This window comes from Terrapene carolina, unplaced genomic scaffold, assembly GCF_002925995.2.
Source record: "Terrapene carolina triunguis isolate 2854851 unplaced genomic scaffold, T_m_triunguis-2.0 Scaffold192, whole genome shotgun sequence".
In the NCBI taxonomy this organism is placed as follows: domain Eukaryota; kingdom Metazoa; phylum Chordata; order Testudines; family Emydidae; genus Terrapene; species Terrapene triunguis.
Window position 1 is genome coordinate 25,538,973 of NW_020664543.1, and position 24,657 is coordinate 25,563,629.

The 24,657-nt window shown below is 46.3% G+C and overlaps 1 protein-coding gene across 1 annotated transcript in view; it reads left to right on the forward strand.

Moving 5' to 3' along the window:
* Positions 1 to 1,496: 1,496 nt before the first annotated feature.
* MYOCD (myocardin) overlaps positions 1,497 to 24,657 on the forward strand; it is a 94,994-nt gene continuing 71,833 nt past the window's right edge. The window contains exon 1 of the mRNA XM_024208240.1: positions 1,497 to 1,558. Coding sequence (XP_024064008.1) covers positions 1,504 to 1,558 — 55 coding nt within the window. The 5' untranslated portion in view covers positions 1,497 to 1,503. The remainder of the gene's footprint in view (positions 1,559 to 24,657) is intronic.

The following is a 24,657-nucleotide window of genomic DNA, read 5'->3' on the forward strand; positions in this document are numbered from 1 at the left end:
GCTGTATTGTTAGGCTGGGGAATGGCATCTCAGGGAAGGGATGGCAGGGGTCTGTTGCCTTGGACATTTAAAACACCATGGGACAAAGCACCAGAGAATGTACAATAAGGAACAAGCTCCTTTGAGCCTAGGGCTCCCATCTCTAGCTTCTGATTCTGGGACATTCTTGGCAAATTTTTCACTTCAAAAGTCTCATTCTGGTCAGACACTAAAAGGAAAACCCTCTTTCCAGACCCTGGTAGTGACTTCTGCCTGTCATCTTTTCCATGGAACAAAGCTGTGCAGCGATTTGTATCCATCTCCCTGTGTTTGCAAAGGCACTGCCAGCTCTGAGATGGGATAGATGGGAGGGAGTTGGGGAAGCATCCGTATGGCTCCATGTGGCCAATAGCAGTCTCTGTGTTCTGTGTTTCACATCTCTGTGATTACTGCATTAGTCTGTCCTGGACAAAAGGGTGATTTTAAGCTGCAATAACCTCAGCACATTGAATATTCAGCACCAACAAATAAGTCAACTATGGAACGATTGATTTTAGCAAATGTTTTGGGCCTGGATGGTAAGATGACCATGCAATTACCAGGAGACTGTGTTTCCTCAAAAAACGCCACTTATCTGTGGTTTATCGGTATCAGAATGAGATAACACCCGGTGAGTCCTGCATAAATACAGTCCATCAGCGCATTGCAAGGAGCCCCAGCAGAACCAGACTGGGAGGGCATGCCAGTATGCTGGCAATGGTACATGCCCCACAGGGACATTTTGACTCCTTAGATGGAAAAAGTTGCAACTTCTGTACATCAGAGAGCATAAAAGCCCAATGAATAACTATCTCATCCTGTCCCCCTTCCTGCAGAAGCAGAGGGAGCTCCACGTAATGTCCCTGAAGTTCTTGTTAAGTATCAGAGAATAAGGTGCCCAGATTATTTTCAAGTTGCAGCTATTAAGCCCCCCTCTAGGTTCTGTGCAGTTAAGTCCCATCACACGGAATTCCCAGTGGCTACATCTCCCCATGCTGGAAAGAGTTAAGCTCTAGGTCTGTTGATATTTCAGAGTTGCTCTGAAGCCGGCTGTCTGAGAGAAAGAGCCTCGTGATTGGCTAAGTTCCTGTTGGTAGTAATAAGGATCAGATATCAAACTTCTGTCTTTCCTAAGACCCTTTAGTGATAGTCGCTGCTCCCTGCTAGACTATGACATCAGCCAGGACACCCAGTGATGCTGCTGATAGTAAACTCTGAGCAGGAGGAGGGTCCTGCTAGCTCAAAGTTAATTAGTTCAACCCAGCACAGGGCAGAGCAGTTGGTTTCTGTGGAGGGGCAGTGCTGGATGGGACCAAATCTTTTCAAGTCACTTGCTGCTTTCTACAAGCCCAGCTCTGAAAGCACCCAGAGGCTCCCAGGAGGGTTGGATGAATCCTGGGGCCCTAGCAGTGGCCAGCTTGTCTCCTTGGAGCCAGTTCATGCTTTAAGTGCGGGGGCTTCTGGACCTGTTCACAGAGAGTCACCATGACACTGCTGGGTTCTGAGCATTCTTTGCTGATTCGGAGCAAGTTCAGATCAGGTAGGGCTAAGCATCAAGAATTTCGTCTAAAGTTTTCCTCTCCTGCAAGCCTCAGCCATACGCTGGTTTTCATTAAATGTTTGGAAGCCGCATGCAAGTAAAATAATCAGGGAGTCGTAAAGCTGTCATGGCTTTGCTCTCACAGAGGCTATTCTGCAAATGAAGAAATGCATTTTCCTTCTTCTCTATTACTTTTTAACTGCTTTTTCATTGCTTTCAATTTATGTTTGTGGTGTATGTTGGTAAAGCTACAGTTCCCGGTTCTCTTGGCCTGGGCCCTATAGTGAAGGACTGGGTCAGAAATCCAAAAGAGTTGCTGTGAAAAACGACATGCCTAATCCCCTCCATATATTCCAGGTGCTATCCTGTATATACATGCTAGTGACAGAGAAGACAGGCCTGACATTTACTCTGACATCCAGGCAGTTGACTTTGTTCCATTAAGTTGTGACTAATTGGATAAAAATGAATTTGCAGAAATGCGTCATTTTTAGAGTAAAAATAACAAATGGAACATGCAAAATATTTAAAGTGACATCATCAGATAAATAAAACCAGAGCCACCCAGCGGAGTGCCACTTTCGGAGGGTTTGCAACTAAAAACATGTCCCACTCTTGTGAGTTAGTGGAAGTCCCAGTGAGGGGCTTCCCAGAGGACGGTCTGCATGAGTGAAGGTGAGTGAAGGTGAACTATGGGACGGTCACTTCTGACTCAGCCCCTCTGCTGGACACTTGTGATTTTATTCATGTTCTATATTTATAATAAATAAGGGGGGTGGGTGTGTTTGCGTTACTCATTCTTTTAACGGACATTAATTAATGTAAATTAATTGATCATAATGCTAGAAAAATGTATTTGACAATCTGCTGTTAGCTTCAATGGCATACAGTTCTCTATAGTTCTACTGTACATGGGGACATACATTCCAGATCACCACCCACTCTTGTTTTGCCTTTGCGTATCCTGTGGGTAATAAGAAGATCAGAGGCTTCCGATATCAATACTAGACATGTGTGGTGTTATCAGGATCTCTTAGATAGCTGGGTGGTCAATTTAAACTTTGTTTTCTTAGCAAATACAAAGTTGGCAGTTGGTTAAAAATCCAAATGTGTGTAGGGAAACACAAGGGTCCGAGTCTGGCTGAGTTACACACAACTTGGGTCCAGGGCTTTGGTGTGGTTTCCATATCACTAGGATCTTACACTGCATTAGATTAAGTCGTTTCTTAGAGTTTGTTGGTATATTATGGTTCGTTGCTGTTCATTTGAAGGAAGTCTCAGTTCCTAACAATTCATGCAGCTACTCCAAAGCAATACTGCCACCTTTCTGAAGAGAGGGGGATGGGGATGTGTTCTGTGTCACCACATTCTTTTCAAATGAACCATTATTGTTTTTAAGACTCATTTCTGGGTTATTTGTAAGAGGGGTTTATTATGGAGCTGACAGCAGAATTTCAAAACATATTTTTCAAATGATTCTTTACTAAGTGTAAACTTTATGGGTTTCACTTTCATACATTCTCATGCCTTTCAGCAATTTTAATGCAGTTGATTTACGGGGCATTCTTCACTTTGTGGCCTTTGTTCCCAGAACTGCTATTTGGCTGCTGAAAGATATGATGCTGATTTGACAACATTTTGCCTATTTATTATTTTAGTATCAGAGGGGTAGCCGTGTTAGTCTGCATCCGACGAAGTGGGTATTCACCCACGAAAGCTCATGCTCCAATATGTCTGTTAGTCTATAAGGTGCCACAGGACTCTTTGCTATTATTTTAGGGCAAATCTTCCCCAAATCCCAGCTTTGTGGATGTCCGTTTCTAGCCATGGTGCAGGTGAGTGCATGAGCAGCTCAGGGCCAGCACTAACAGCATCCCAATCCCCACTGTTGACACATCGCTAAAACTGGGGGGGGGGGAGGAAAAGCTGAATGTCGGCTGAAATCAATGAATCCCACAGACAGGGCTGTTATCTTGAGTTAAATTGCCACATAACATGCAATAAAGGAGACAAACTGAATAAATGACAGAAATGTCAATCTCAGTTTGCTACAAGTCGTTTATAGGCCTGAGCGCCGTTTACATTTGCACAAAGCCTGCGCACAGTAACTGTAAAACACTAATGCTGGTGTCAGGGAGTAGAGTACTCGGACTGGGTTGGGCCTCACACCCACTTTGCACAGGTGTAAAATACACAGGCCCTAATAGGACTCTTTGTTGCCTTGGAAATGGTGCTAAGCAGGCAGGTGGTAGGTGTTAGGCTGTGATCATTCCCTCAGGTTCTAGAAAGGATGAACTATTCTTTGTGACTCGTGATCACATATGTCTTTTGAACAGTTCCATGTTGATGTGGCTAAGGCAGGAGTATAAGTGGACTCTTCCCGTCGCTATATGGTCTGAGTTACTGAACTGCAGAAAGGACTATCAGAGAGTTAATGGGCGATGGAAACATGTTACTTGCCTGACTGGTGTCCTAGTGCCGGAATCCTCTTATCTCCGCAGCACATAGCGGGGGCAGCATCTGATGATACAGACATAACTGTTGCCCTTAGAGTTTGTTTGAATCATTTTGACCTAGTGATAGCCCATCTCTACTAGTCACTTTTGGTAGCTTTAGTGGGAATCAGGAAGAAAACGAGTTTCTGCAGGCAGGAAGAAACGGTTGGAAATGGTCTCTGTCAGGCCAGGTTCTCTAGACAGTCCCTGGTAATCCTCCCTTGAGTCCTGTGCCCAGAACATACATGGCAAATTTCTACTCTTCCAGTTGCCCACAGTGGAGGGAAAGGGCTCAGCACAGCTGTATCATGTGCAGAGACTGCAGCAGTCACCATATAATACGACGAATAGCTGCTCCGAGTGGAATTTGGGAAACTTAACTGTGGTTTGAAATGAAGAATAATCTACACGTCAGCAATTCCAATGTGTTGCAGGCACTAAGGTTTTCTCTCCTCCCATTTCCTAGGAATAAGAGACGAGGATTTGTGTGTGTGTTTATTTTGTCTATTTTGCCAAAGATAAATACACAAACCTGAGGTCATCCTGACAAATTTTGCAGGAACAATGATTCTTCTTGCTTGCCTGGCTGCCATGCTGTCCTGCAGGCTCCAAGTATCAATGGGATCGCATTAAATCAACTGGGACGCACAAGGGGCTGTTGCAGGAACCTTTCTCCTTGAATGTATTTAACTCTTCCCAGAACAAACCATTCCTGTGGATAGAGCCACTGCTCCAAACCAAATCAGGTGTATTCTGTCATAGCACACACTGCGCACAAACTCTGATGGCCAGAAAATGCAGAGTGAAACAACCTTAACTCTGATCTTGTTTCTAGAGCCCTTCACGGATACAAAATTTGTATCCGCATCCAATCCATGATCAGCAAACATGGTCCACGGATGTGGATATCTGTGGATATAAAGCAGATATCTGCAGATCTGCAGGGCTCTACTTGTTTCCACCTTCCCTGGTCAACCAATGAGGAAACAGATATAAAAGGTCCTACACTGATAGTACCACAGTACAAGGCATTAATGTATAACATTCTAGACACATCTCAGCATGATTGGGCACTGATGGTGCCCTAGGCTAACACTGGGTAGGTTGTGCGGTGTGGACAGGCTAAGGTGTCAATGAGCCTTGTTTGGCTGGATGAAGTAGATGCAGCAGGGGTTTCAGTCTGCATGTAAAGGCTGAAGAAGTAGGTTGAGACCTCTGGCTTACAAGGGAATAGCAGATGAGAAAGGTGTTTTCTCTGCACTGTACGTGGATAAGATGTGATTCCCCCTGAATATCTGAGTGAATGTGTCAAAGATTAATGGCTGATATTAGGTGGCGAGAAAAAGTAGATGAGGTATGGGAAATGAGAGCAAGGAAGATTCTGGTGATAGTTTGAAGATGGGCAGGGGGACAAGGTCCATCTTAAAGCCGTTAGTGGAATCTTGACTCAGAATTGTCAGGTTTTTCAAACAACGTGTGTTTCTGTTTAATATTCAAATAATGTTGTTTAAATCCATGTATGTGTTTACAGTCAAACCCTATCTTCATTCACAACATTGTTGTCTGAGAGTTCCTTCTGTTTTTATAGAGTATTTAAAAACAGACTTGTGAAAACTCAATGTATGTTGGTTTGTGTCTTGTTTTATCTTAATATGCATCCTGACCCTGACTGGTTTAGTTGATGGATCTAATTAAACCTCTCCAGCAGTGGGTGTATTGCAAGCAAGGGAGAGGGGGTGTGCATCATGGCACTGACAAGGTTAAATGTATTGCGTTGTGAATGGGGAGCAAATGTAGGAGCTCTGGGAGAAGGTGGAGATATTGACTACGCTCCAGTACTGAAAGGGTTACACCTGGGGAGAGGGGGAATGCTCTCAGGAACTTAAAGAGTTAACAATTGCAGTGTCAACAAGTGACACTCTCAGCTCCGCTGAGCCCTGGGAGAGAACACTCCATAGCCAGGAGCCCTGGCTCTCAGTGAGTCCAGGGGGTCTGAGGGACACGCCGTCCCAACAAGACTCCTGAAGGCCAGGCCAGCACAGCTCCAGGTCTGCCCCCCATTCCTTCCATCCCAGCAGCTTGCGGGGCCAGCTTTTGACAGCAAGTGAGGGGGGCCAGCACTGGCTGTCATCTCTGGGATCACCTCTGCAGGGAGCGCATGCCCCAAAGAAAGGGAATTTCTGGCACTCTCCCTGCGGAGACTGGGAAAGCTGCTTAGAAAGTCAAATCGCAGCAAGAAGAGTGAAAAATAATCCTTGTGCGCTGGCTGGTTGCACTCTCCCTGGGCCAACCCTTGGGGTTACGCCCGATCAACAGTGATCCTGCCAGAGGGTCCGAGAGTGGCAGCTGAGCCCCCAGGGGTAATGCAGGCAGGCAGGCAGGCCCCTGGCCATGGCAGCGGGCTGGGGAAGCTCACTGGGACCTGGGCAGGAGGGACGGTTCCTCCGCACTCTGACAAGGAGGCAGCTGTGAGGCTGACGGAAACACTCTTCCTAGGCGCTGACACATGCCCCCTGTAGGCCTTGGTGAAGTCATAAGGATGATCTTGGGCTGGATCATGGAGGTGGGACAGATTTCCCCAATTGCCTAAATGCTCCTCTTAAGGCCTTATTCAGCCTGATCAGACCTGGTCCAGTGCGTGACAGGGATGAGCACTTCACCCTGCAGATCCATTAGCATGTGTGGGTCCCCTGGGAGGGGATTGCAAAGACACTAATCTGTGCTTCGTGTTCTGCAAGCCATCCCCACTGGGACGCTGACTGCTGCTCTCAATCGGGGAATGTTGCTTGGGCCAAAATTTCCAAACATGGGTGCCCAAACTTGGGCATGTGCATGTGCAAGCCTGGCCCTTGGTCCCTGCGCCTTGGTTTCCCCATCTGAGAGCAGGGACAATGTCACTTACCTATCTCAACAGAATGTAACTGGGTAACATGTGAGGGCCATGATGCTGGCCCTTCTACTCTGTACACGTGCTCAGTATCATTACGTTAGGCTCCATATTCCCAGTGTACTAGATCCACTACAATGCATGGCGTGTAAATGGCCTTGCCTACTAGTCTGAACTGCCCCAGGCCACATGCAAACCAGGAGGTTCATGACCTATTGGAAACAACTGTCCCAGATGAGCCACAGGGCAGACATCTTGGGTACAGGAGCTGCTCCCAGATGGACGCCTTGTCCTGGCCCAGTCCCTAGGAGCCGTGCGGAGCTGGGAGCCTTCCCATCTCAGCTGGTCTGGGTTCTGCTGGGCTGATCGAGGCTGGGATTCTGACTGAGGGCCTGACCCTTCTTCCAAAGTCAGTGAGAGCAGGAGCAGATCTTGAGCTGGTCTAAGACAGGCTGAGGTCGCAGGAGCCGTGTGGCACTGGTGTGAGCAAGGAGTCACCTTCCTGCATGCGCTCCAGCGAGGGGATGTTGGCACAGGACTGACTCGGATCCCTGGCTCCGTCGCTGTCCCTAGAGAAGCAGGTTCTGCCCACTGGCCATAGCTTATCTGGAACCTCTTCTCATAATAGCTGATGATGGTGACAAGTGTTGTCCCAAGCCCCTGCTCTATGCCAGGCTGTGCTTTTCCTGATGGGCTTCAGGCTGGGAACAGTCTCTACTGCTGAGCTACAACCTACCCAAAATACTCACTAAGACTGGCACTACTGACAAAATCTCCCCAGGCCTGGCCCTATGAGGGGCGTCGATGGCTGAACATTAGCAGGGAGCAAGGCACAAGCCCTGGCTCTCCAACCAGCCAACGCTCTCAGGTAGAACCAGTCCAACTGCAGATACTTTTGGGCACAGCCCTGTTCACAGCAGCCTGCTCCTCTGGCTGGGTGCAGGCCTGTTTTTCACTCTATTCCAGGTGTAGCACCACTGAGGGCATCTCTCCTGGGAAGTGTGCTGCAGGAACAGAAGGACTGGCTGGCAGAGACCACTCCTAGCCATGTGTTCTTTCAGAGAGAGGGCTTTCTGGGCAGACATTGTGTGCAGCATCCCAGCATGCCATGGAGGTGGGTGGGGATCTGGAGGTAGCCACGGATGCTGTCAGGCAGCAGAATATGAGTCCCTTACACCAGGGGAAAATGGGTGCAAATCATTACTCTTCTGATTTCCCAGCAGTTTACACTCACCTTCCCCTGCTGTACATGACACATGATGTGCCAGGCAGTGGAACTGGCCCCAGTGTCTTTAGGGCTAGATTGTGCCCTGGGCACTGCCTGGTGCATTGGCAGGAATGCATAGGGGCCTTGCTGCAGCCAAAGTCTCAGTCTCTGCTTGTCTCAGCCAAAATGCCTCCAGAGGGCTCTTAGACAGAGCTCGCCAACACCTGCCCCTCTCCATGCCCAGCCAGCTCTACTAACTGTTGTGCAAAGGTGGGTGTTGGACCAGGGCCCTGATTAGGGTGACCAGATAGCAAGTGTGAAAAATCGGGATGGAGGTGGGGGGTAATAGGCACCTATATAACAAAAAGCGCCGAATCGGGACTGTCCCTATAAAATCAGGACATCTGGTCACCCTAGCCCTGATCTCACTCGGTCCCTCTCCCTTCCAGCACGTGGCACCCCTGGGAGCACTAGCAGGGATCAGGGGCTGCCCTTCCTGCCAGGGATGCGAGGAGAGCTCCTGGGGCACACATTCTGGCCCATAGGTTTCTGCTGGGCCTGTTTAATAGCAGGACAGGGAAAGATATGGAAGAGCTAAATGGTGAGAGAGAAACCAGTAACCACTGGGTCTGCTTGATACTGCAGCGTCTTTCCAGACAAGGGCAATTCCCTCAATGCATCACCTACTCTGCTTAGCTCCAAAGCGCTCCCCAAGCTTCAGGAGCTTGCCAGCTGTGTGTACCTGCTCTGTACAGAGGTTGATTAATGTCCTCGCAGCATGAGGTGCTCTGAAAACCTTCCTTCTGCAGAAGGGCCCCACAGCAGCCCCTCTGGCCTTTGCAAGGAGGTGTGGAACAGGACTCATGAGTGATGTGAAATGGAGGCCAAAGCATTGACGGGCAAAGAGGGCCTAAGCAGCCCCCTGGCTCTTTGCACCCCGAGTGTGGAAGAAGCTCCAAGGGGGGATTGGATGTGGACTGTGCGGCTCCAGCCCATCTGTAATTCCTGGTTATAACGAGATAAAACAAATGTCAGCCCTAAGTGACAAGCTTCATGGGCAGGGGAACAGCTGGGTGGGGCAGGGGTCTCCAGGTGAATCCCTGTGACAGAATGTCCTGTGAGAAAAGGAGTGAATGCAGCTTTCAGGCCGTTATTTTTGCTGTGGAGCCAGCTGAGGCTGTAACTGGCTCAATTTCTTCTCTTGTTGCCTAAGGACTTGAACCAAATGGGGTACTCAGAGCTGGAGGGAGCCCATCAGTGTGACACATGGTTTCCGTAGCAGAGAGGACTTGCTCCGCCTCTGGTAGCAGCAAAGAAGCCAGATGGACCTGGGAAGGGTTAACAGGCTAAGCTGAACCCTCAAGAAGGACTAGAGTCCAGGAGGTGCTGGGCTGGAATTCGGTGACTGGCACTCTGAGAACAGTCAGGCTGGAGCTGCAGAATTTGGATCCAGGTTTTGAACAACTCTCAAAGTCTGTACATGTTCAGATCCAGGCATTTGGTTCAGCCCATTACGCAGCTCGGGGGCATCTGCAAAATCCCACAGTTCAGGTGTTCAGAGCAAGCCTCTCTCTATGCCAGGGGAGAGGTCTCTGCCTATTTATGGGGTCACCTGGAAAGTCGCATTTTGGTCTGAAACACTGTACTTGTTGCAGCTACAAGTAGCACCTCGGATACTTGGAACTGGAAGGATAAAGAACAAAGACGACCTTGCCCTGCTGCCCAGTTTGGTCCCTTTGCACATTCACCAGCACTCTACATGGAGCCAGTCACTTAGCTCTGCAGCTTCTCACTTGCTGAAATACTCTTTAGGAGCATCGACAGAGAGGAAAGACCCTTATAAGCACCCAGGAGTGGAGCTTTTAAAAGCAGACATGGGGCCCTGCTATTTACAGGGGCTCTCTCAGAAATGGGGATGTTCTGATATTAGCCAGTTTCAAAACAAGTGCAAGTTAGCCAGGTGCCTCTAAACAGGCACATGCTGATGCTCTGCCCAATGTGGGAGAGAGGCCCTGGCATCCCTGCACCTGGGAAGGATTCAGAGGTGCTGCAGTAGCTTTAGGTGACTTCAGACTCTGGGTCTAATTCCAGACACCACAGAAAACAGGGAGCATTTTTTGAGCAGTCCAGGGCCCCCTTTGGAAGCTGCCTCCCACCCTAATTCCTCCCCCCTCTCCCCAGTGAAGTGACATCTTGAAGTGTATAGGTTAGAATGCAGATTCCTTTCTAGTGCTGCATGCAGGACATACAGGTCTGGTTGAATGCTGAATGCAACATACAGGCTCCCACGTTAACTCTTTAACCCTCTGCAGTTGGACACCAGCCTCGAGAGCTTCTCTGAGGGGCAATGGGGGCCTGAGGAAGCACAGTGTCTGCAGAGCTCATTGCTACTAGCTATGGATGGCAATGGGAGTTTTGTTTGCTTCCTTGGGGATCTGTTTCTGATGGAAAAGAAAGAGCATCTCAAGCAGAGTCACTCCTCAGCACCCCATGCGTCCGGTTGGCAAGTTAAACTCTGCAGCAGCCCGTGCACTGCCCAAACCCACTTTGCATCCAGCCAATAAAATACATCAGTGGTGTCAGCTCGGCCCCAAACTGGCAAGGATTTCTCACGTCACGGATCTCGCCCCTTCTGCCCAGGGAAATCCAGGAGCAAGCAGTACCATGGAAAGAATTGCTGTCCCTTTCCTAATGGCAGTGAGGCCATACCCACTTCTGCACTGACAGGTCTATCTGCTGCTCCCTTTTATCAGGGGCTTTTCCATCCCTCTGAGCTTACAGTGAGCAGCTCATGCCCTGTGGCTGGCTGGAGGGGAGGTGTGTATCAGAGCTCTAACACAGCGACTATCTCCCCCTTGAGGCTGCTATCTGTGCCTGGCACTCAGATCTGGCCTTAGGGCTTGAAACAAACTTGGCAGATGATCAGACCAGACCAAAACTACCAGGGTTTGCAGGGAGGGAAATACAACTGCAGGTTTCAAACAGGTTTATTCTGCCCCATTGTCAGTCTGATGTCACATAAGACAGGCCTGGCCCCAAGAGCATCTCAGCTGTTACCCTGGAGCCAGCAGTAAAACAAACAGTCTCTAGGTTCACCCTGTTTCCAAGCAGCCTGTAAGCCAGGTGGCCAGGAAAGAGCTGGGCTGGCTCACCAAAGGCCCTCTGGTGGCCTGCGTAAGGGAGTTACCGGAATATGCCACACTGATTAACCATTACTCAGCATCACAGCTTTGAACATGAAACCTTCCTATACAGGATGGTGCAGACTCTGACCACAGCCTGTGTAAGAGAGTTCCTGCCCTGAAAACCAGTGCCAGGATTCTCACGTGTTCGTCACAGCTGTTTGGAAGGAGGCTTTTCTCTCAGTCACTCTGGAGCATGTTCTGACTGACACAGGTTAACGGGTAGAATGTCCTCTACACACGTTCAGCCTCTGCAGAGGCAGGGAGGCTGGAACAATTTGTATAGTGGGGGGTGCTGTGAGCCATTGAACCAAATTGTAAACCCTACATATGACGGAAACCTCTTCACACCTGAGAGTGTGGCAGCACCCCCGGCACCCTTAGTTCCAGCACCTAGGTGTAGAGAGGTCTGACAAGTTCACCTGGTGACACCTGTTGTGGTGGATGCTCCAATGTATGCTAACAGAATATGGACAGGTGGTGCTGTCCCCTTGAGTCTGAGCAGTCTGCTCTTCCTAAACAGGGTCTCTGGGAGATGAAAGTCCTGAGGTCTTGACTCTGTGGTGATTGGCTGTGGTGTCTCTGTGACTGGGCGTTGGACTGAGCTGCCCTCCTTGTGGGGGAGAGAGTGGAACCATGGGATATCTGACTCCCTCTGAAAAAATACTGTGTGATCATGTAATTAAACCAGGCAATCCAGTCTCACTTTGCTATTGACCTATGAAAATAATTCTGCCTTTTTAACAGCCTTTACCATGGCATGAGTCCACTGACACCACTGAGTGACTGAACGAGCTGAGATTAGACCCAGCCCACAACCAATGGATCCACAAATCGATTGACACACCTAACTGCCATGTTAATGGCAAAGCCCAACATTTATGCAACACTAAGAACCTCAAAACCCACCTCAGCTGCCACCTAATCGCGTAGGCACTCAAATTCCTGAGGCACCTCTGTTTCTGCCTGCAAAGTCCCTGAGGTGCCTACATTCCTGCTGGAGCACATGTGCAAACCTGCCTAAGTCCTGACACTGCCAAGCTGCTTGGAGGCCCCCGCTCACACCTAGGTCCCAGTACATTGTCAAACTAGGCTCTCCGCTGCCTGTCTCGGCTGTGGGGCTGTCACAGAGTCACAGGATCTGGCCTATGGTCGGCCTGTAACCAGGCTCCTGGGAGTGACCCCTGTAGTGGGCCAGGCCCCAAGGACCCACACTGTCCACAGGGGCAGGCCTGTGGCCTCTACAATTCTGGAACTGGGCTGTCAGCCCCAGCAATTCCTGTCTCTCTCCATGGCTCCCTGCAGCGACTTACCCCAGCCAGATTCCTGTGGGAGGCTTGAACTGTCCCCTTCGGGGCGCAGGGCTCTCAGTGAGTATTACAGCGACACAGGCAGCATTTGTTAGTCCTTTGCTAATCTTTATTAGTCACCTGGCTGCAGAATCTGCAAGTCCTTAGGGTCAGCACAGAGAGGCAGAACTAAGTTACACCATAGTTCATTCCAGTTAGCCCAGAGCCCAGCCACACTGTTGTGAACCCCATGTTCAAGCGCTGTCTCTCTCTCTCATTTGGACCTCCTTACTTCCCAGGTGAGGGAGTCCAGACTTCTTCCAGAAGCCAACCCTTTATCACCCATCTCACACCTTCCAGTCCTTCATCACTTGATGATTGCCTGTTCTGTTCATTCCCTCTGAAGCACCTGGCACTGCTCACTGTCAGATGATAGGGTACTGGGCTGGATGGACCATTGGTCTGAGCCAGTATGGCCAGTCTAATGTTCTTATGTCCTTTTTTCTTGAGCTGGGGGACTTTGCTCAGCTTCCCCGCTGAGAGGCAGGGAAATCCATCTCCCTCTGGGTCGTTGGATGTCAGTGTCCTGGGGCTTGGGTTTGCCATGGGCTTCTCAGATTTTCAATTGCTATGGGGTCAGTCTTGGCCAATCCTTTTCAATGACCTGTTCAGGCTCAAACAGCTAAGGGAAGTACTCATAGCTATCTCTCCTAGCTTGCCCTGAGAGCAAACTTAGTCCTTTTCCCCCCACTGGGAAACCATGCAAAATATAGGGGAAACTGAGGCACATTTAGGATTCATAAAAATATTACAGGAAATTCCCACTGTGTCAAAGGGGCCCAATCTGGTAGGCATTCTCAGGGCATGCCTAACCCATACAAAGGGGAGCACAAGAGTGTGACTCGAGACTGGTGGTGAGGGCACTCTCCCCAGAGGAGGGAAGGGAAACCAGTCCCTGTTCCAATTAATATTTAAGCATTTATACACAATGGTCCAGGAGAGCTTGAGAGGTATCCACCTTAGCCTGGTGGCCAGGGCACTCTTCTCGGATATAGGGGAGCTGGATTCAAGTCTCCGGCTCTAAAATCAGCAGGGCAGGGATTAGAAAACAGGCCTCCCACATCCGGGGGGAGTGGCCTGACCAGCCGGCTCTCAGGGATGAGTCTCTCTCTCTCTTTCCCTGTAGGAAAGGACTGATCTCTCCTAGCTTAGGCGCTTAGCTCCAGGAGAGGCATGACTGTAAATCCCAATGGAGTTAGACACCTAACTGCCCTTGAAAGGGAAAGGGTTTAGGCCACACCCCCTCCTCAGCATTTCTGACTGGCTAGCTTAGTCAGCTCAGCATGCTGGCTTCTGTGCATCCCATGCTTAGGCACCTCACTCTCCCCTCTCTGCAGCTCATCAGCAGGGTGCGTCCCATCATCAGAGTTTATATCTTCAGTCCAGGTCTCTACACTAGACCTACAGGAGTAACTGTTAGCCCGGGCTTGGACTAGCCACTAGCAGGGAATGTGGCACACATTGCCAGCATGTTGCATGCTGTTTGTTAGACAGCAGCAGAATGCTGGGCATCAGGAGTCCTGGATTCTCTTCCTAGGTCTGGACAGGGAGCATGGTCTAGTGGTTAGTTATTATACACAAGGTAGCCAAGCATATAGATTTAGCATACTCAGAGTGACTGAGTCTTAATTCTGCTGGATTGGAGACCTGAGTGGTCGTCCTAGCTTTGTCCCAAGTGGCTTTGGACAATCTCTCGCTTAATTTATTTGAAAAATGGTGTCGCTGATACTTCACTATCTCTTGAACTGGCATATGAGGCTTTGCTTAATTGTGAAGGCTGTGTAATATACATAAATGTAGTCAGCAGTGAGAAGAAGAGGTGAGATTTGAACTCACTGGTAGCTAACTGCTCTCAGCCCCCTGCTCACTTGTTTGGGGCACATTGCCTGCTTTGGCACAATAGGGAGGTTGAAATAGTGGAGCAATCCCCAGACTTCAGCACATGTGAGAACGGTGATAGGAAGTGATGAAACCTCTTCATCTGGGATATTTATAACTAAACTGGACAGAGTGCAGAAAGGACTGGTTTTGCAGTGTACTCTGAGGGTGTTCTAGGTAACCTTATGAGCCTTTCCCACCTCTAACTTCTCTTTTTATGATTCTATGATCTCATGAGACAGGTTTTACCCACAGGCAAAAAACACAATAACTGGGACTCTCAGATCACAAGTTAACCCCCTTCCCCATTGGTGTCTAAGCCCCTCTGTGACATTTGGGTGCTGGGGAGCTAAGATCATAGAATCATAGACCCTTAGGGTTAGAAGGGATTGCAAGGGTCATCTCGTCTAACCCCCTGCCAAGATACAGGATTTGTTGTGTCTAAACCATCCAAGACAGATGACAAACCAACCTCCTTTTGAAAACCTCCAGTGAAGGAGCTTCCATGACCTCCCTAGGCAGTCTGTTCCATTGTCCTACTGTTCTTGAGATTCAATCTAAATCTGCCATGCTGTAGTTTGAACCCATTGCCTCTTGTCCTGCCCTTTGTACCAAGAGAGAACAACTTTTCCCCCACCTTTTTTATGGCAGCCTTTCAACTATCTGAAGACCACTATCATGTCCCCCCCTTAAGCTCCTCTTTCCAAATCAAACATACCCAGTTCTTTCAGCATTTGCTCATATATCTTCCATTCCATCCCTTTGATCACCTTTGTTACTCACCTCTGGATCCTTTCCAGTTTCTCCACATACTTTCTTTGCATTGGTGACCAAAATTGGTCACAGTACTCCAGCTGCGCCTAATCAGTGCCGAGTAAAGTTGTACCATCACCTCCCATGACTTGCATGCTATGCCTCCGTTAATGCAACCTAAAATTGCATTTGCTTTTTTTGTAACAGCATCTCATTGCTGACTCATGTTATAGTTGTGATCCACCACAACTCCCAGATCCTTCTCAGCAGTGCTGCTGCCAAGCCAATTATCCCCCATTCTGTATTTGTGCATTTAGTTTTCCTTCTCTAAGTGTAGCACTTAACATTTGTCTTTGTTGAATTTCATTTTGTTGTCTATAGCCCAGTTCTCCAATTTATCAAGATGCCTTTGAATTTTAGCCGTATCCTCCAAAGGGTTGCAACCCCCATTTGTTTGGTGTCATCTGCAAATTTTATTCCTACATCCAGGTCATTAATAAAGATGTTTAACAACACCAGACCCAGAACAGATCCCTGTGGAACCCCACTTGAGACCTCCCTTTAATAGTTAATTCCATTAAAAGTTACTTTGGTCTGGTCTACTCTAGGGGAGAGGATCGATCTATCTAAGTTACGCAACTTCAGCTAAGTGAATAATGTAGCTGAAGTTGATGTACTTAGATCTACTCACTGTGGTACCTTCACTGCAGTGAGTTGACTGCTGACGCTCCCCCGTTGACTCCGCCTGTACCTCTTGCTCTGGTGGAGTACAGGAGTTGATGGGAGAGCGCTCAGTGGTCGATTTATCGCGTCTAGACTAGACACGATAAATCGACCCCCGCTGGATCAATCGCTGCCCGTGGATCCTGCGGGTAATGTAGACAAGCCCTTTGTTTGCGGATGTTTAACCAATTATGTATCCACTTAATGGTAGTTCCACCAAGCCCATGTTTCTCCAGCTTACCTATCTGAATGTCATGTGGGACTGTGTCAAAAGCCTTGCTGAAGTCTGGATAGATTATGTTCATCGCATTCCTCCTATCCAATTACCTAGTCAAAGAAGGAAATCAAGCTGGTTTGGCATTATTTGTTCTTGGTAAATCCATGCTGGCTACTAGTGATCACCCCTTCATCCTTCCAGTATTCTCAAATTGAATGTTTTATACATTGCACTAGTAACTTTCCAGGTATCAAGGTCAGGCTGAATGGTCTATACTTCCCCAGCTCCTCCTTTTCCCCCATTTTTTAAAGATGGGCACCATGTTAGCTCTGCTCCAGTCTTCTGGGACCTCTCTTGTCATCCGTGAGGTTCCAAATATTATTGCCAGTGTTTCAGAGATTTCTTTAGCTAATTCCTTCATTATCCTCGGGTGAATAGCATCCAGCCCTGTTGATTTGAATTCATTCAAATTGGTCAGAAGATCTTTTACATGCTTTTTATTTGTCCCGATCTGCATCCCTTCCCCTTTATTCTCTGTGGTAACTTTGCTAGTCATCCAGTCACGTTATCTTTTGAGAGAAGTCTGAAGCAAAGTAGACATTGAGCAGCTCTGCCTTCCTATCATCTTCCATTACCAGCTCACCTTTGCCATTGAGCAGCAGACCCACACTGTCCGTAATCTTCTTTTTTGCCTGACATATTTGAGGAACCCCTTCTTATTTCTTCTAACATGCCTTGCCAGCTGTAACTCATTCTTTGCCTTGGCTTTCCTGATTTTGTCCCTACACACTCGTGCTATTCCTATGTATACTTCCTTGGTGACATGCCTTCCATCCATTTCCTGTATGTATCCCTTTTGGTTTGTAGATAGCTAAAAAGCTCCGTGTGCAGCCACATTGGCCTCCTGTGGCTCTTCTGATCTTTCCTCTGTGTCAGAAAGACTTGCTGTTGAGCCTCTAGAATAACATCTTTTAAGAACTGCCTTTTCTTCCTAACTGGTCTTTCCAGGGGATCTTGCCTACTATTTCTCTGAGTAGGCACTGTACTGGGTGTAGTCCAGGTACCTCACACTGGGCTAAGTGCCTGCAATGGGATGTGAGTTCAGGAACATGGGTGGCAGCCCAGTGATATATTCAGGATATTGTAGACTCAATAGGTAACCTGAGTTTTTGTCACCGCACTTATTGCTTAGTGCAGCTGTGGACCATCCAAGCAGACAGTAGGTAGCTACAGCATTGTACTCCCTGCCAGTGAATAAAGAGCAAGTGATTACCCTTGTACTTTCCTCCTCACCAAAGTATCAAAGGGGCATTCTCTGCCACAACTAACACAAGTGCACTCGCAGTTGGGAGCCCTGTAGCAACAGCATTGGGAGTATTCAATACACATGTAAGAAGCAGAAAGATGTTTCCAAAAAAGGCAACAATTACCCATGGCCATAAGAATGGCCATATTGGATCAGACCAATGGTCCATCTAGCCTAGTATCCGGTCTTCTGGCCGTGGCCAATGCCTGGTGCTTCAGAGAGAATGAACAGAACAGGGCAATAATTGATTGATCCATCCCTGTCATCCAGTCCCAGCATCTGTCAGTCAGAGGCTAAAGGAACATCCAGAGCATAGGGTTGAATCCCTGACCATCTTGGCTAATAGACATGGGTGGACCTATCCTCCATGAACTTTAATTTTTTTCTTTTTAAACAGTTATACTTTTGGCCTTCACAATATCCCCAGCAATGAGTTCCACGGGTTGACTGTGTGTTGCGTGAAGAAGTACTGCCTTTTGTTTGTTTTAAACCTGCTGTCTATTCATTTCATTGGGTGACTCCTGCTTCTTGTGTTTTGTGAAGGGGTAAACACATTCATTTATCCACACCATTCATAATTTCATAGATTTCTATCATATCCCCCTTAGTCACCTCTTTTCCAGTCTGACCAGTCCCAGTCTTTTTAATCTTTCCTTGTATGGAAGATTTTCCGTATCCCTAACCATTTTTGTTGCCCTTCTCTGTACTTTTTCCAATTCTAATATATCTTTTTTGAGATGGGGTGACCAGAATAATATCCAATGTTTAAGGTGTGGGCATACCATGGATTTATATAGTGGCAAAATGATATTTACTGTCTGATTATCTATCCCTTTCCTAATGGTCCGAACATTCAGTTACCGTTTTTGACCACCACTGCACATTAAGAAGATGTTTTCAGAGAACTATCCACAATGACTCCTAGATCTCTTTCTTGATTGAGAACAGCTAATTTAGACCTCTTCCTTTTGTACGTATAGTTAGGATTATGTTTTCCAATGTGCATTACTCTGCCTTTATCAACATTGAATTTCACCTGCCATTTTGTTGCCCGGTTATGTGAGATCCCTTTGTAACTCTTCGCAATCTGCTTTGGACTTAACTACCTGAGTACTTTAGTATCATCTTTAAACTTTGCCACCTCACTGTTTACCCCTTTTTCCAGATCATTTATGAATATGTTGAACAACACTGGTCCCAGTATAGATCCTTGGGGGACCCTGCTATTTACTTCTCTTCATTCTGAAAACTGGCCATTTATTCCTATCCTTCGTTTCCTGTCTTTTAACCAGTTACTGATCCATGAGAGGACCTTCCCTCTTATCACATGACAGCTTACTTTGCTTTAGAGCCTTTTCTGGGGGATCTTGTCAAAGGCTTTCTGAAAATCCAAGTACACTATATCCACTGGATCACTGTTGCCCATATGTTTGCTGGCACCCTGAAAGAATTCTAGTAGATTGGTGAGGCATGATTTCCCTTTACAAAAGCCATGTTGACTCTTCCCAACAAATTGTGTTCACCTATGTGTAGTAAAGAACAGAGTTATCTGTTCTTTACTACAGTTTCAACCAATTTGCCTGTTACTGAAGTTAGGCTTACCGGCCTATAATTGCCAGGATCGCCTCTTGAGCCTTTTGAAAAAAATTGGCATTGCATTAACTATCCTCCACTCATTTGGTACAGAGCCTGATTTAAGTGATAGGTTACATAACACAGTTAGTAGCTGAGTAATTTCATGTACAAGTTCCTTCAGAACTCTTGGGTGAATACCATCTGGTCCTGGTGACTTATTGTTTAATTTATCAATTTGCTCCAAAACCTATCTGAAACAGTTCCTCAGATTTGTCACCTAAAAATAATGGCTCCGTTGCAGGAAACCCCCTTACATGCTCTGCAATGAAGACCAATTAAAATAATTGATTTAGCTTTTGTGCACTTGTCCTCCCTGAGTGCTCCTTCAGCAACTTGATCATCCAGGTACCCCACTGATTGTTTGGCAGGCTTCTTGTTTCTGATGTACTTTAAAAAAAAATTAAAAAAAAAATTGGTGTTAGTTTTTGTGTCTTTTGCTAGTTGCTCTTCAAATTCTTTTTTGGCCTTCCTAATTATATTTTTACACTTAACTTGCCAGAGTTTATGCTCATTTCTATTTTCCTCAGTAGGATTTGACTTCCAATTTTTAATGCCTTTTTGCCTCTAACCACCTCTTTTACTCTATTGTTTAGCCATGATGGCATTTTTCTGGTCCTTTTACTGTTTTTTTTTTTATTTGGGGTACACATTTAATTTGAGCCTCTATTATGGTGTTTTTTAAAGTTTCCATGCAGCTTGCAGGCATTTTGCTCTTGTGACCGTTCCTTTTAATTTCCATTTAACTAGCTGCCTCAGTTTTGTGTAGTTCCCCTTTTTGAAGTTAAATGCTACTGTGATCGGCTACTTTGGTATTACACACACAAACAAACACAAGGATGTTACATTTAATTACATTATGGTCGCTATTACTGAGCAGTTCAGCTGTATTCACTTCTTGGACCAGATCCTGTGTGCTAGTTAGGACAAAAAAAATCAAGAATTGCCTCTCACCTTATGGGTTCCAGGACTAGCTGCTCCAAGAAGCAGTCAATAATGTTGTCCAGAAGTTTCATCTCTGCATTCTGTCCTGAGGAGACATATTCCTGGTCAATATGGCGATCGTTGAAATCCCCCATTATTAATTATTATTATTATTGAGTTTTCTATTTTTGTAGCCTCTCTAATATCCCTCAGCATTTCACAATCACTGTCACCATTCTGGTCAAGTGGCCGGTAGTATCTTCCTACTGCTATAGTCTTATTATTCAAGCATGGAATTTCTGTCCACAGAGATCCTATGATAGAGTTTGAGTCATTTAAGATTTTTGCTATATTTGACTCTATGCTTTCTTTCATATTTAGTGCCACTCCCTTCTGAGCATGACCTACTCTGTCATTCACATATATTTTGTATCCTAGCATTACTGTATCCCATTGATTATCATCATTCCACCAAGTTTCCGTGATGCCCATTATAGCAATATCCTCATTTAATACCAGGCACTCAAGTTCACCCACCTTAGTATTTAGACTTCTAGCATTTGTATACAAGCACTTATAAAATTTGTCACTGTTTAGTTGTCTGCCTTCATGTGATGTAATTCAATGGAATTCTTTTTCATTTGACTGTTTCTATTCAGCTCCTACCTGTGCTTTATCAACTTCTATTCTCTCCCCTTTACTAGGATATAGAGAATCCCAATTAATAAAGCCTTCCCTTCATAATGTCTCTGTCCAAACCTTGGATTTCCCCCAGCCCTTAATTTAAAAACTCCTCTCCAACCTTTTTAATTTTACATGCCAGCAATCTGGTTCCGTTTTGGTTTAGATGGAACCCATCCTTCCTGTATAGGCTCCTCCTTTCCCAAAAGGTTCCCCAATTCCTAATAAGCCTAAAACCTTCCTCCCTGCACTATCGTCTCATCCACACATCAAGACCTTGCTGTTCTGCCTGTCTAACTGGCCCTGCACATGGAACTAGAAACATTTCAGAGAATGTTATCATGGAGGTCCTGTATTTTACTCTCTTACCTAGCAGCCTAAATTTGTTCTCCAAGACCTCTTTTCTACCTTTCCATATGTCATTGGTACCCGCATGCACCATGACCACTGGCTTCTCCCCAGCACTACACATAAGTCTGTCTAGATGTCTCGAGAGATCCTCAACCTTCACACCTGGCAGTCAATTAGCCATGCAGTTCTCCTGGTCATCACAAACCCCGCAAGATATATTTCTAATAATCAAATCCTCCATTACTTTTACCTATCTCTTCCTAATAACAGTGTCAGAGGATACTATGACAGCATCTGGAAGGAGGGTCCCAACAATGGGATCATTTTCCTGCGCTCTAGTTTGATGATCTCCTCAACAGCACAGAGGCTGTCACACTGGGGGTGGGACCACTCTATTCTGTCCTGGAAAGTCTCATCTTTGTACCTCTACGTTTCCCTTAGCTCCTCCAGTTTAGCCACTCTGGTCTCCAGAGCTCATATTCAGTCTATGAGGGCCATGAGCTGCTTGCACCGAATGCACCCATATGCTACCTGCCAACAAGGCAGGTAGTTGTACATGCTGCATTCAGTGCAGTGAACTGGATAGCCCCCCTGCACAGCTGGACTTCTGCCTGAATTAATTTTATTCTTGCAGGTTTTATTTTTGGGGGGTGGCATTATTGGCCTACATGTAGAGAATGTTGGGCGTATCTGGCTTTCGCTCTCCCTCTCTAAACTCCCTTGCAAAAATCCCCTGTACTTAGGAGCTGGCTTTTTAAATCCTCTGTGTGATGGTTCCCCCCGGGGTGCCTCCTGGAACTGGGATACCACTAAGCCCTCTGACTCACCAGCCTGGGCTCCCTCTCACACTGTACTACTGTGACAAGCTGCAGACCCGCTCCAGGTCCTACACTTCCACCAGGATTCACACAGGTAGGGACTCACCCAGCTGTAGTTACATGCAGGCTCTTTGACCAACCATTGTATGAACCAACAATAGAGAGGCTACAGTCAAAATAACCGCCAGCTTCCCAGGCTAGGACCCCAGAGCTGTACCGTCCTGCCCTGGTCAAAACCCTGACCAGTATGAATTTATTATCCAGTTCGCCTCCCCCTCAATGTGGAGAGAAAATGCAACACCTGCCCCTTGAGCTGAGATGCCCCAGCACTTCACTCCAAACTTACTGGTTTAGATTAAAAACATAAAGTAAGTTTATTAACTACAAAAGATAGATTGTAAGTGATAGCAAACAGATCAAAGCAGATTACTTAGTAAATAAACAAAAACACAAACCAAGTTTAACATATTAGAAGGATAGGATTTGAATTAATCTCTCACCCTGACTGATTATACAAGCAGGCTGCAGATTCTCTAGATACAAGCTGCATTTGCTTTGCAGCTTGGGATCCCCAGATTGTCATACAAAGGCTAGAAATCACTTTAGCCTGGATCCAGCACTTCCCCCAGTTCAGTCTTTGTTCCTCAGGTGTTTCCAGGAGTCCTCTTGTGTGGGGAGTGAAGAACAACAGATGATGTCAGTCCCTGCCTTATATAGCATTAGCATATGGTGGGAACCCTTTGTTTTAAACTTGGTTCCCAGACCAGTTTGTGGAAAAATACTAACATCCCAAGATGGAGTCCAGAGTCATGTGGCCTGGTCACATGCCCTTGCATACCTTGCTGAGTCATAGACTCATAGGACTGAAAGGGACCTTGAAGAGGTCATCTAGTCCAGTCCCCTGCACTAATGGCAGAACTGAGTGTTATCTAGACAATCCCTGACAGGTGTTTGTCCAACCTGCTCTTAAAAATCTCCAATGATGCAGATTCCACAACCTCTCTAGGCAATTTATTCCAGTGCTTAACCACTCTGACGGTTAGGAAGTTTTTCCTGATGTCCAACCTAATGCCCAATCAGGGGGGAGGGATAGCTCAGTGGTTTGAGCACTGGCCTGCTAAACCCAGGGTTGTGAGTTCAATCTTTGAGGGATCTGCAGCAAAAAAAAGACCTGTCAGGGATAGTACTTGGTCCTGCTAGTGAAGGCAGGGGACTGGACTCAATGATCTTTCAAGGTCCCTTCCAGTTCTATGAGATAGGTATATCTCCATGTATTTAACCTAAACCTCCCTTGCTGCAATTTAAGCCCATTGCTTCTTGTCCTATCCTCAGAGGTTAAGAAGAACAATTTTTCTCCCTCCTCCTTGTAACAATCTTTTATGTACTTGAAAACTGTTATCATGTCTGTGACGTTGCAGTCTATATGGTTTTATAAAAATATGCTAATGAGTGAATATAATGTAACTGGAATATACTTCATGCAAAAGGTCTCTTGTAAGGTATCATTACAAAGTTTATAATCTACTGAGTGTGATCATCCTATTTGTATAAATGTACCACTCTTGTATCTGAAACTAGAAATATGAAATATAACTCTGAGGGCCTATTGTAAACCCCCTTGAGAACTGCCACCTGATGTGCCAAGACTACTTCTACCCCTGCCAGCTCAAGAGACCTTTTGCATGAAATATATTCCAGTTACATTATATTCACTCATTAGCATATTTTTATAAAACCATATAGACCGCAACGTCACAATGTCCCCTCTCAGTCTTCTCTTTTCCAGACTAAACAAACCCAGTTTTTTCAATGTTCCCTCACAGGTCATGCTTTCTAGACCTTTAATCATTTTTGTTGCTCTTCTCTGGACTTTCTCCAATTTGTGCACATCTTTCCTGAAATGAGGTGCCCAGAACTGGACACAATACTCCAGCTGAGGCCTAGTCAGTGTGGAGTAAAGCGGAAGAATTATTTCTCGTGTCTTGCTTACAATACTCCTGCTAATACATCCTAGAATGATGTTTGCTTTTTATGCAACAGTGTTACACTATTGACTCATATTTAGCTTATGGTCCACTAAGATCCCCAGATCCCTTTCTGCAGTACTCCTTCCTAGGCAGTCATTTCCTATTTTGTATGCGTGCAATTGATTCTTCCTTCCTAATTGAAGTACTTTGCATTTGTCCTTAATGAATTTCATCCTATTTACTTCAGAACATTTCTCCAGTTTGTCCGGATCATTTTGAATTTTAATCCTATCCTCCAAAGCACTTGCAACCCCTCCCAGCTTGGTATCATCTGTAAACTTTATAAGAGTACTCTCTATGTAATTATCTAAATCATTGATGAAGATATTGAACAGAATCGGATCCAGAACTGATCCCTGTGGGACCCCACTCGTTATCCCCTTCCAGCATGATTGATAACTGATAGCATGAACCACTGATAACTACTCTCTGGGAATGGTTTTGCAACCAGTTTTGCACTCACCTTATAGTAGCTCCATCTAGGTTGCATTTCCCTAGTTTCTTTATGAGACGGTCATGCGAGACAGTATCAAAAGCTTTACTAAAGTAAAGATATACCATGTCTACCGCTTCCCCGCTATCCACAAGGCTTGTTACCCTGTCAAAGAAAGCTATCAGGTTATTTTGACATGATTTGTTCCTGACAAATCCATGCTGACTGTTACTTAT